The 13,367-nt window shown below is 45.7% G+C and overlaps 1 protein-coding gene across 1 annotated transcript; it reads left to right on the forward strand.

Moving 5' to 3' along the window:
- Window positions 1–856: 856 nt before the first annotated feature.
- On the forward strand, window positions 857–1,802 carry LOC141655996 (uncharacterized). Its single transcript, XM_074462968.1, has 2 exons — window positions 857–977; window positions 1,339–1,802. The coding sequence occupies exons 1-2, from the start codon at window positions 923–925 to the stop codon at window positions 1,707–1,709; spliced, it is 426 nt and encodes a 141-aa protein (XP_074319069.1). The 5' UTR covers window positions 857–922; the 3' UTR covers window positions 1,710–1,802.
- The last annotated feature ends 11,565 nt before the right edge of the window (window positions 1,803–13,367 follow it).

The raw sequence follows: 13,367 nt of genomic DNA on the forward strand, positions 1-13,367 counted from the left end.
TCCTAAAATAGAAAGGACAATAAATGACTGAGACACTCTAATATGGAAAAGGGCAACAAACGACCGGGACAGAGGGAGTAACTATTTTCATCATTTACCGATAATGTTAGGGTTGTACTTAAAAATTTTAACCTTTTAAATTTGGTATTATTATAGAAATTTATAACACACTTGCGCAAACATTAATGCAATTAATAACAATATTAAGTATTAATTTTTTATTTTTTATTTTTAGCTCTTTAAATACAGTTCTTAGAGCTGTATTTATCATTTCTCATTATTTATATTATACATACTCATTTAACCAATTTATTACTTTAGCGCCATTTATACTTCAAATTGTAAAGTTTCTCAAAACCGTTTCCTAAAAGGCTTATTTGACTTTAAGACAAGTGTATGTTAATGTTAGTATGAATGCAAGAAAACAATTTGAATGAAACTGATAACAAAATCATCTTGAAAATGACCTAAAAAATTAAGGCATTAACTACAAAGCAAATCTACCCGAAAAATCAATTAGTCTTGCTGAAGACGGGTCGGAGCAAGTGACGGGTAATGTCACTCATAAAACGGATAGGGGGGACAAGGTGGGGGCACCCCATGTGCTTCCCTCTCTCCTCTATTTGGGTCATTTGTGAGAGGAAATGGTATCCGTCACTCCGGAGTGACGGATATGTGCCGTCTTCAATGAGATTTTGTGCCGAAAAATAACCCCAAAATCTACCTTAAAATGAACCAAAGAAGGAAGCAGTCCATTCAAATGTAGACTGCATTAATGAAAGACATTGTAGGACATCCCTATAAATAGATGCATTCCCAAACCAGTCTACTCAAATACATTAACATAGAAGCACTATTGTATTAGTACTTCTAGTCCTAATTGTGCAAACATTTAACTAGCCAAGTAGTTTACATTTCTACAATGAAGACAATGTCATTTGGAACTCTTATGCTCCTTCTACTCCTTAATTATTCAGGTACGATATGTCTTGTTTGAAACCGTCTTAACTTAAGACCTCTCACAACCTCCTTTTATTTACACCTATATTTTAATCGGTTATATGTAAGTTAAATAAGAACTGATGATTCAGAATTCAGATAATAAGATCACATTTATTTTATTATTTGGATTGTTCAAGTTTCTAATGATAACGCCAAATCGTAAAGCCGTTTATGACATTTGTTTTGTGAGAGATGGTTTATCTAAATCATGTATAAAAATGAGCAATACAGTATATTTTTGAGTGACGTTATGATCACCCTTTATAAAATAGATACTCATTTGGCTATTTACATAGTTAAAACTTTATTAGATGCTTAACTCGATTGATATACCAGGTTATACTACAGCCATAAGGAAGTGTCCCATGTCTCTTTCCAAGTATTCATTTTGTAATCCATCTCCAGCTTCGATGCCTAGCGAAGATGAACAGCCAATAATAATTCCGCCGCCTACCGGCCTAGAGCCAGTTCCGGCTCCAGAGCCATCAAAGCCTAGCGGCAAAGAACCGACAACGGCTCCAGCTCCAGCTCCGGAGGTAGTGATCGTTATCGACATAGAGCCGATAACGCCTCTAGGCCCAGCTCCAGAGCCATCAAAGCCTAGCGGCAAAGAGCCGACGGCGGCCCCAGTTCCAGCTCCAGGGCCATCGATTCCTAGTGATGGAGAGCCCGCGCCCCCAGAGTTGCCTAGGCCTAACAATGCATAAAAATGCCGTTGCTTTGTTTGTATTAACTAAATTACAAATAAACATTCATATTATCGAACGTACCATTATGGTTTTTTCAATAAAAATTAATTAATTATTTTAGTAATGAGAAATATAATCCTAACAACTTTGTTTGATGTCTCGTTAATGGAGTGTGTTATTGTCACGATACATCAGTCTTAACTATAGAGTCATGAAAACATGCTAGGAAAAAACGGAAACAAGTACGTAATATATAGGAAACATGAAATCGTAACAACTTACAATATCTAAATCAGTTGAAAACATATTCACACGGACAATTTAGTACGAAGTACTCTATTATATTACATACTAGTTTGAATGCCCGTGCGTTGCAACGGGGTAATTAACTTATTTATAATGAAAAAAAATGTTATAAGAGTTTAATGTTTACATTCTATGTCTAATGATTTTTTTGCATATTATTAAAATAACTCTTTCAAAAATAAATAAAAGATTAATATATATGTGGGTTAGTTCTTATTTATTATCATATAATCACCCCACCTTATACTAATTTTTCGATGTGGGACAATTCTACTATTTATAAGTAATATATTCACCAAACTTGGATTATGTTTCTGATGTGGGACAATTCTACTATGTATGTGTAGTATATATTCATCAAACCTCCAGTGTTTTTCAATGTGGGACAAATAACATACTCAGAATTAGACCATCTTTTTTGTACTTAGTTCGACATCCAACCAGATCACGAATACCGAATACAGACAATTGCTACTCATTATATATAATAGTTATATTTAAATTTAATAATATGATCAAGTACTCTCCATTAATATTTGTACGTTGTTTTTCTTCATTTTTTTTTTCATAATTGATATACGGAAATGTCCCGTGGTACCCCTTAATTTTGTCAGATTTTCCATGTTACCCCTACTTTTAAGAATCTGCCTATGGTACCCTTAAAGTTTCATTTTTTTTGCCTATGGTACCCCCTAATGTAAATGCTGTTAAATGAACGTTAAGTTTGATTGCATGACAATAAAATAACAATTAAAGAATAATATCCCCTTTATTGTTTTATTGGTACGGATATCTCTCTCTTTTAAATGAAAATTTAATTAACTATATCATTATAATATTGGAAATTTCTCATGATAACCTTGAACTTTGATAGATTACACATAGTACCCCTAATTTTAAGTTTCTACAAATGGTACCCCTGTGTTCACCTTTTTCTTTCCCAGAATACCATTTGACAACTTTCGTCATTACTCCTATGACTTGTGACTCCTTTTTCTTTTGTTATCTATTACACAAATACTTCATCATCTAATTCCTAATTCCATATTTTATTTAATAAACTAACATCTAATACCTAAATAATAAAACACAAATATCATAGTATGCTCAGTTACTCATCTAGTTACTCATAGTAGTAACGGCATTATGAAAAAATTAAACACAAGGGTATTTGTTCCGGGTGTAATTCCAGAGCAAGTATTGTTACCACCCGTGGCTTGTAGAATGATGTCTTGGGTTGAACCCTCCTCGCTCCTATCGCCTCTCTCGGCCTTTCCTGCAACAATGAACGAACTGAGGGCTTGGCTTTGTGCCAAGCGTACCCACTCCGACGCCCAAGTCAGTGAGCTTAGAGGTATAAGTTGTATACTAATTGGCTAGGAATATATTGTAGAGAGATAAGGGAGATATTACCAGATGAATAGTGTATTTTAGGTTAAGTTGTGGGATCCTTTCCTCAATGAAGGTTGAGGAGTATTTATAGGCTTTCACCTTTTGGCACGTAGTGGCCAAGTGGCCAAGTGGCTTATTAGGTGGAAAGACCGTTCTACCCTCGGCCGATGAACCTACGGCAGGCCGGCAGAGGGTCTTGGATGTGAGTACGCGGACATGTGCCTCGGCTGGCGGGTTGCCATGCCGAGACCCTGATAAGCGGGCCGATGGGTCGCATCGGCTAGGCGATCTAAGTCGTTGACTTGCTGTGGATATCTTTGACCTTGCTCGGTGTGTTGACTTGGTCACGGTGCGAGAATATGCCCCATCAATTTGCCCCAGCGTAGTCTATGCCGTGGTATGGGCTCCGATGTATCTTGAGCATATATTCTCGCACTAAGTAAATTTCGCAAATTTTTCTCAGACGGCGTCTTCTTGTGTATCGGCGTGGCACCTGTTATTCCGTACCATATACCCTATCCCCCCTCCACATGGGTGCGTGAAGGGTAACCGATGTGGAAAGGAACAAGACGCCGGCCGAGACCAGGGCCGAGAGTGCTTATTGAATTTGATCGCCCCGGCCGTGCCTCCTCCGGCTTGGTTTGTGTCGGAAGCCGGCGGAGACTAGATACCTAGAAATTTGTTTGAGGGAGATGAACAAATCGAAGAGATGTGAATAGGCGTGTTGAAGACGTTTGGTCACTGTTGCATTGATTGACATTCAACTGTTGCGACGATTGACATTCCGCGGTTGCATGCTTGACGCGTGTGTGTTCGCTGATTGGTTGACGCTTCATGGGCTGTGCCCTGATTGGTCCCTCTTCATGGGCTTTTCTCTATAAATAGGGTAGTTATTCCGTGATTTTGGCCTCCATTTTATTTTCGAAAATTTTTCTCTGAAATCTTCATCTCTCCAAACTTTCAAGGGTTTTCTTCTTCTTAATCTTCGGAGTATTTGATCCGGCGAGTGATTTTCTTTAAGGTAAACAAGCACTCTTTATTTTCCTTGCTAATAATTTGTTGTGAACCATGTCTTCTCACGATGTCTTTGGGCCTAGTAAACCCGCGTCGGGGGTCCTAGGTCTCCTTCTCTCAAGAAGTTGATCCTCAAATTCTGGAGGAATGGGAGGATTCTGACTCTTTTGGTGATCTTGGTGATGATTTTGGTGATGATATGGAAAGGTCTCGTCCTAGTGAGGGGAGACGGTACGTCATGGATCACGGCTATGTCTGTAAGATCCGCCTTGATTCTGCTTGGTCCCGTAAGCTTGCCCGTTGTTCCGGCGGGAAACTTTTCGAGGATCATTTTTTCTTTGGTAGGGGATACGAAATTGTTATCCCTGGGGAGGGTCAGGCTGTATGCTGCCCTCCGCCGGGCCATACTGGCGTGTACCTGCGGCATTTGGAGTACGGGCTCCGGTTTCCCGCTGAATGGGTACGTTGTGGCCATAATTAGAGCCATGAACGTTGCTGTTGCCCAACTGCACCCGCTGGCTATGAGGACCATAATTGGTTTCGTCTGGCTTTGTCTTTTTAAGGGGGAGGCTCCGACGGTGGATTTATTCCGCCGTCTTCATCATCTCAAACCGTCACTCCCTGGCCGCGTTGGATGGTACAGCGTACAAACCGAAAGCGGGGTTACGTCTCTGTTGACAAACTCTCTTCTTGCAAGGGCTGGCGGGGGTCGGTGGGTGTATGTTAAAGTGCCGAATGACTATCCGCGCCCCGTTCCTTCCAAAGATCGAGTTAATTTGCGGTGTGAGACTAGGGCGGAGCATGACAGATGGGTCACTCGGAAGCGTCTTAAAATGGATGCTAGCAGGGTCCTTCTGAAGGAGGATGAGAAGCTGGCCATGAGGCTCTTTGAGGTGGACAAGGGCGGGGTGCCGAAAAGATGGATTCCCCCGACGCAGATCATTCTTCAGGATGAGCCGCTTTGCTATGTCGGCCTCATACCGGCCCTAGCACGGGGTGAGTGGGGTCGGTGTGAGGCCCACCGCCGCTCTTGATGTTTCTTTATTTTCGAATCTCGATTCATTTCTTCTTCTTGACTCTTGCTTTGTTTCCTTTGTAGACCACTTTGGACCGGACCTATCTGAGGATCTTCTTCGGAGAATGGGGCTGCACAAAGATAAAACCGTCGCTAACCTGCATCCCAAGGCTTCACCGATGATCCGCAGGTGTCGCCGAATGATCTTATGGAACAAATGGCTAAAGGTCTTGAGCAAAGAGGAGGCGCAGGCGAGGGTTGTGAGCGGCGTGGTACGTCGGACGCGGAAAACAAGGCCCTTGGTGGCAACGGCGTCGACACCGGTTTCAACTCCCATCCCCTCCCTTAAGAAGATGGAGATTGTTGAGATTCCTGATGAGGGGGATTCTGACGCAGAGGGATCTCCCCTTATCCGCAAGAGGAAAGGGACAACTTCTACCGCTGGCAAGGAAGTGCCTTCTCCGGTCAAGAAGGCCAAACATGGTACCTATCTGGCTTGTGGCCTGAATTTAGCCGAACCATTAGGTGTTTCGATAAGTCGGTGTTGATACGATATTTTAATTGAATTCTGCAGATCGGCCGCAATCGGCTATTGCTCACGTTAGGCGGCGGGCGGTGGGGTCCTCTCGCACAGGGTTGGTGATCAAGGCACCACCGTCAACCTTTCATCCCGAAGGCTTTCGTCTCCCGGCCCGCAGCTAGTGGCCAAATTGCCACCACCGTCCCTTCATCCCAGAAGGCTTCCGTCTTCGAGCTTATAGAGGAGGGCACGAAGCTTATTAGGGAGCTGGCGAGGTGGAACGTGGCTACCGCTGCTCGTCTCAGGGAGCAAGAGAAGGCCGTGGCTCGGGCTGTCCACGAGCGTAATTCCTCTAAGGTGTGGCGCAGCGGCGAAGTTGGGTCTCCTTAATGAACAGAGGCTCAGGGTAGAGGCTGAGAAAGCGCTCTTGGCCGAGAGAAAACTTAGGAGGGCGCCGAAAAGGAGGTCCTTCTGAGAGGGCTAAAGCCGAGGCCGCGGGCCGGCGAAGCCGCGAATCGCGAGGAAGTGTGAGCTCGCTCGGGGCGCGCCGACCTCTACCTTAAGCGGAGGAACGAGTCCCGGGACTGTTTAAGGCTCAAAGGCGAGGTGGTTCGGGGCGGAGATGTCGTCGTCAAGCGAAGGAGGCGGACATCGAGATGCCGCAAACCGACATGCTTCCCAAATCCGTGCGCCAAGTTCCGGATTTGGCCGAAGATGCTTTTAGGGAAGTTATCGGGAGCTTTTCCCTCTTGATGGTTCCTTCCCGTGGGGCGGGGTTCGACGCGTTGCTTGATGACAAGCTCGAGGCTAAGGAGAAAGCCGCGGTGGAGGAGGCCAAGGAGGCGGTGAAGGCAAAGATGGAGAGGGAGGCGGCCGCGGAGAAAGCAGCTCTTGCTGAGAGGGCTCGGGTGGCTAAGGAAGAAGCCGAAAGGATGAGGGCAGCTGAGGATGCCGAGGCCAAGGCTGAGGCTGCTAGAAAAGCTGCTGGGTTGCCCGCCGAGGAAGATGCGGCTTGATGAGAACAAGTTTACAGCAGATCTGTTTCAGCTCCTCATATGTTACCATGTGTTGCCTGGTGAGAACAAGTTTACAGCAGATCTGCTTCGGCTGTCCGGGGACCAGTTACTCAGCCCTTCCTCCCGTTATCTCTTTGTACGTGAACATAATAGTAGTTTTTGTCTTCTTTTTGTACAACCTCGGTAGGTTGTGTTTCGGCTTATCCCTATGGGGACGGCCATCGTCCATATTCTTTTCACTTGTAATTTTTAACTTATCTTCTAATAATGGTTCGTTTCTTTCGCCTTCGGCTTGGCCGAGGTCTTTATCCCATCTTTGTCAGAATTGTCTTCCTGTATTCCTAATTGAGCGCCCCTTTTGTTTCCGCCTCGGCTTGGCCGTGGCCGTTTTAGAGTGCGTATCTCAACTGTGTTTCAACGCTTCCAAGACCCTTCGTCTGTTTTTGCGAGTGTAGTGTGCGATGGTCGTTACTGTCATGGTATCCGCCTTACGAGGGTGATTGCCGCTCTTGTCGGATCGACAGTGTGAGCCGGCAAGATCGGTTTCTTGACAGAAATGCCGCTCTTGTCGGTATGGTATGACGGTGTGAGCTTCGCGTCTGTTTCTCGATAGCGTGTTACGTGGCGTCTACCACTTGGAGTGATGCGACGGCATCAAACCTCTTGGGGGCTGATCGCCGTGGCGTCTACTACTTGGGTGACTGCGACGCGCTCGGCTTTTGACGAGAGAATGCCGCTCTTGTCGGTGTGACAAAGTGTGAGCGGCGTACATTTCTTGGTAGCGTGTTACGTGGCGTCTACCACTTGGAGTGACTGCGACGGCATCAAACCTCTTGGGGTGGCTGCCGTGGCGTCTACAACTTGGGGTGACTGCGACGGCGCTAGGCTTTTGACAGAGAATGCCGCTCTTGTCGGTGTGACAGTGTGAGCCGGCGTCTGTTTCTTGATAGCGTGTTACGTGGCGTCTACCACTTGGAGTGACTGCGACGGCATCAAACCTCTTGGGGTGATCGCTAGTGCGTCTACTACTTGGGGTGATGCGACGACGCGCTAATTTCTTGACAGAGAATGCCGCTCTTGTCGGTATGACAGGTGTGCCGGCGTCTTTTCTTGATAGCGTGTTACGTGGCGTCTACCACTTGGAGTGATCTGCGACGGCATCAAACCTCTTGGGGTGGCTAGTGGCGTCTACTACTTGGGGTGATCGACGGCGCTAATTTCTTGACAGAGAATGCCGCTCTTGTCGGTATGACAAAGTGAGCCGCGTCATTTCTTGGTAGCGTGTTACGTGGCGTCTACCACTTGGAGTGACTGCGACGGCATCAAACCTCTTGGGGTGACTGTCGTGGCGTCTACTACTTGGGGTGACTGCGACGGCGCTAGGCTTTTGACAGAGAATGCCGCTCTTGTCGGTATGACAGTGTGAGCCGGCGTCTGTCTCTTGATAAATAACTGATGGGAAGAACTTTGCTTTGATGGAAGGCGTGGATGGTTTTTCACTAGGTAAAAACATGCGTTGGGGTGTCCACAGCCATCTTGGACACCTCCGTAGCTACATAAAATTTTACAAGACTACCAATGCCCTAACGGCCCATCACAGTACGTCCCCAAATCACCACTAGTCGTATCCATGAGGTCGCCCCCCTGCTGTAAGGACGGGCTTTTTCCTTTTTCGGACTTCTTCGCCTCTTTGAGGGATTGCATGTTGCAGCCTCGGGCAGCTATCTGGACGTTGACCACCTCATCCTTCTCGTCTTTGGAGACAAGCTTATGAGCTTCCCCCCGGTCCGAGACATACATCAGCGTTAGGGCCCGGATGGACATCACTGCGTCAGCCTCGCTCAGGGTGACTCGGCCTATGAGAACGTTGTAGGCGGACGAGCCGTCAATGACGACGAACTCAGCTAGGATGTTTTTAGCCGCGTTCTTCTCGCCGAACGTCACCGGGAGTTTAATTGATCCCAGCGGTACCAGCCCGGCCCCAGAGAAGCTGTATAGGGGGTTGGTGCAGGGGCTTAAGTCCTTGATCTTCAGGCCGAGGCCGAGAAAGCACTCTCTAAACATGATGTTCGTGTATGCACCTGTGTCGATCAGGCACCTCTTGACCAGGTGGTTGGATATGTCCAAATTGACTACAAGCGGGTCGCTGTGAGGGGCGATGACCCCTTCGTAGTCCTTTCTTCCGATAGTTATATCGGGGATGTTTGCAGAGGGGATCCTTGAGTTGGGCACAAAGTTGATGGCCTGATATAGCTCGTTTAGGTGCCGCTTGTGCCCATGAGCGGACCCTCCGTTTTCGTTGCCCCCGATGACAACATGAATCACGCCTATCCGCTCGAAGACGGACTTCCTATCTGAACTAGCGTCGGTCTTTTGGCCTTTTGCAACGTACTTTGCCGAGGCTTCCCTTTCGGATCGCCTCCTCTATGGCATTCTTCGGATGGCGGCGGTCGTTGGTTAAATGGCCGGTGTGGCCGTGGTACTCACGAAGATTGGCTCGTGTCACCGTCGCTTTTTGGCTTGGGAGGTCTTTCCCACTTCGGCCCTCGTTTTTGCTCGGGCGAAGACTTCGGCGGCGATACGACGAGAGGGGTTTTTCACTATACCGCCTCGGTGGTACGTTCTGAATTCCACCCGCGCCGCCGAGTCTTGCTTCCGGTCGGATCTGTCCGACCGTGATCTCGTTATTCTCACGGCGTCTCTTGTCGGACCGCGAGCCCAAGTTGTCGCGGCGTCCTTCGTCCCCGATCGTCCCCGCCTGTGACCCTTCTTTCCCGATTGCTCGGCCATGGGGATCTTCCCGTGTCTTGTGATAGTCTTCTACCTTGATGGCTTGGTCGGCCAACTTTCTAGCGGCGTCCGGCCCCAGGCCTCCGCTCTTGATGAGCTCGTTTTTAAGGCCCCCTTGGGAGGCCCTTCATCGATCTGAAGGCCGCCGGCTCGGGATTAATTTCTCGAATCTGCTGGACCTTTCCATCGAACCTCTTCACGTAGCTCGGAGAGACTCGCCCCCTCTTGTCGATGGTCAGGAGGTCAGATGTCTCTACGGCTCTTCTCCTATTGCAGGAGTACTGGGCTAGGAAAGCGCCCTTCAGGTCGGCGTAGTAGTACACCGAGCCATCAGGAAGCCCTTTGTACCAGCTCTGAGCCATCCCATGCAAAGTTGTTGGGAAAATTCGGCACCAGACCTCATCGGGCTGCTCCCATACCGACATGTAAGACTCGAAGGCCTCAGCGTGGTCGACTGGATCACCATCCCCCTTGTATGACAGGGGTGGCAACTTGAGTTTATTTGGCACCGGGACTTCTAGGACGTAGGCGTTAAGGGGCTGCTTGACCATGTGCCGAACGACACGCGGCGATCGGCTCCTTGCGTCCCTAACCTGGCTCTTCCCCCCGTAGCGGGAGGGGCTCCTTCTTCGGCTCGGACTTCTTCTCCAACTCTGCTGAGTCGGACTCCTCTGGCTCCTTCGGGGTGAGCCTCGTTCGTGCGGCGGGGACGCTGTCCTCCCACGAGTGCGGGAAGGACTTAGGTCTACCGCGCCCACTTTGGGCTCCCCCGGCGACTTGGCTGGGTCAGCTTCTCCTAGTGCTCCGTTCAAGTTTCTCGGAGTCACGTTTTGGGCCCTGGTCTCCCGGACAGTTTCCGCTGCTCCTGTCGGCGTGACAGTGTGAGCAGGCGTGTTACTAATTAGGTCTAGGAGCATTTTCAACCTGGCTATGTCAACCACACGTCCCATGATGGTGACCTGGTTGGCTGGCAGCGGCGTGTCGGGTATTGATGGCATCCCGAACTCCGGTTGGATTACTCCACCGGTGGAGGGCTGTATGACTCCAGAATTGTTGAAAGTATCATCTTGGTAAAATGCGGTTTAAGCGTGATTCGACCGCATCTTGTTGTTTAGACATTTTCTTAGCTTTTTGGGTGGGTTTTTTTTTTTTTTTTTTTTTTTGGGAATGAATGTGACTAGCTTCTAGTGTCTTTCCCCACGAGGCGCGCCAATTGTTCCGGGTGTAATTCCAGAGCAAGTATTGTTACCACCCGTGGCTTGTAGAATGATGTCTTGGGTTGAACCCTCCTCGCTCCTATCGCCTCTCTCGGCCTTTCCTGCAACAATGAACGAACTGAGGGCTTGGCTTTGTGCCAAGCGTACCCACTCCGACGCCCAAGTCAGTGAGCTTAGAGGTATAAGTTGTATACTAATTGGCTAGGAATATATTGTAGAGAGATAAGGGAGATATTACCAGATGAATAGTGTATTTTAGGTTAAGTTGTGGGATCCTTTCCTCAATGAAGGTTGAGGAGTATTTATAGGCTTTCACCTTTTGGCACGTAGTGGCCAAGTGGCCAAGTGGCTTATTAGGTGGAAAGACCGTTCTACCCTCGGCCGATGAACCTACGGCAGGCCGGCAGAGGGTCTTGGATGTGAGTACGCGGACATGTGCCTCGGCTGGCGGGTTGCCATGCCGAGACCCTGATAGCGGGCCGATGGGCTGCATCGGCTAGGCGATCTAAGTCGTTGAATTGCTGTGGATATCTTTGACCTTGCTCAGTGTGTTGACTTGGTCAGCGGTGCAGAATATGCCCCATCAGTATTATATGTAGAAACTTAAAATTATGGGTATTATGTGTAATCTACCAAAATTCGAGGGTATAATGAAAAATTTCCGTTATAATATTTACCATTTTATCGCTCTTTCTCTCACCTAAAAAGATGTTACAACTTTAAAAATTTAACATTTAATTCAAGATTATGTTTAAAGTCTCTTATATAATAACTATACTTTGAGAGATTCAATATATTTGGGGTGATACCTAAGTTCGAAGGATAAATCTTATTTATAATCATGGGATCACCTCACCTTATGATAACCTTCTGACGTGGGACAATTCAACTATTTATACATAGTATATATTTATCACATCTACATTATTTTTCAATGTGAGACGAATAACATATTTAAAAGTACACCATATTTTTTGAACCTAATTCGACATCCAACGCGATTTAATAATTAGCAAATACTATATTATCTATTAATATTCATACGTTTGTTTTCTATTTTTTTTATCATAATTAAAATCTATGCAAATGATACTCTAATAATAGAATTTTTTTTAATACAATTCTAATTATATTATTTAAACGTAGTATATTTACCACACCTACATTATTTTTCAATGTGGGACATATAAAACCTATAGGTAGAAAATAATGATATAAACTTTTAAGAGCTCTCCAAGACAATACTTAACAGATCGAGTCAAAAGATTTTGGGTTATAACTTCTATTTATAATCATAAGATCACCCTGCCTTATGGTAATCTTCCGATGTGAGACAATTCTAATATATATACATAGTATATTCACCACACTTACATTACTTTCAATGTAGGACAAATAACATACTAAGTACACCATTTTTTTTCGCACCTACTTTGACATCAACTCGATTTAATAATGAGAAAATACAATAGAATATACACTCTAATGATAGCATTTGTTTGACACCATCTAATTATTTAATTTTCATACGATATTTTTTTGTCAAATGAAATATAAAGTTTTTATATCAAAATTATAAACATCACTTTAATATAATATAGAAAATGTATATATATGAGACAATTCTATTAATTATACATAATATATTCACCACACCTACCTCATTTTTCAATGTGGGATATATTGTAATACTCCGTATTTATGGTCTTGGGGGTACTCTATCGAGTAGCCCTTACTCTGTCGAGTAAGGGTATGTTGCAGAATAAAATAGTTTCTGACCTGTTGGGCACTCGATCGAGTAGCTCGGGCACTCGATCGAGTAGGGGGGTACTCGATCGAGTACCTTGGGTACTCGATCGAGCGCCCGGTTTTACGGGGGAGTTTTCGCGGGTTTTGTTAATTATGCGATTAGGGTATTTAAACCAATTCGTCTTTGTTTTAAAACACTTTTACCAAAACCTAAAACTTGTTTAAGAGAGAAAGCAGCAGTTCTTCTTCCTAATCGCATCCTTAACGATTCCCGGAGTTCAGACGGTCGATTCTCGTTGTTTTTCGTGTTGTTGGATTCCTTGCGTCGAGGGTAAGCTTCTAGCATAATTTTTATAATGTTTTGCTAGTTTTGGTCAAACCCTAATTTAGCAATTGGGGATTTTATGAGTAGGGATTGAATGGCGGTCTTTATGTGTTATGTATGATAGGAGGAGAGTTCGTAGAGGAGCCGTTTTGAGACAAATTGTTTAGATCGTCTGCGTGTTTGCTTTCCAGGTAGGATTTCCTACTCGGTATTAGTCCCATAATGGGATATTGGTGATGTGCTGTAGTTAGCTGTTTGATTGTGATTGTGATTGTGATTGTGTTGGTGATTGGTTGTGATGGTTCTCGAGATGCGTTCTCGGCTGAGTGAGG

Source organism: Silene latifolia, chromosome 5 (assembly GCF_048544455.1).
Source record: "Silene latifolia isolate original U9 population chromosome 5, ASM4854445v1, whole genome shotgun sequence".
Classification (NCBI taxonomy): Eukaryota; Viridiplantae; Streptophyta; class Magnoliopsida; order Caryophyllales; family Caryophyllaceae; genus Silene; species Silene latifolia.

Excerpts from the sequence above, each read along its gene's own strand:
- LOC141655996 (XM_074462968.1), top strand. The coding sequence starts at position 923 with ATGAAGACAATGTCATTTGGAACTCTTATGCTCCTTCTACTCCTTAAT. Across the intron at positions 978-1,338 it reads TCTACTCCTTAATTATTCAG|GTTATACTACAGCCATAAGG; the intron begins GTACGATATGTC and ends TTGATATACCAG.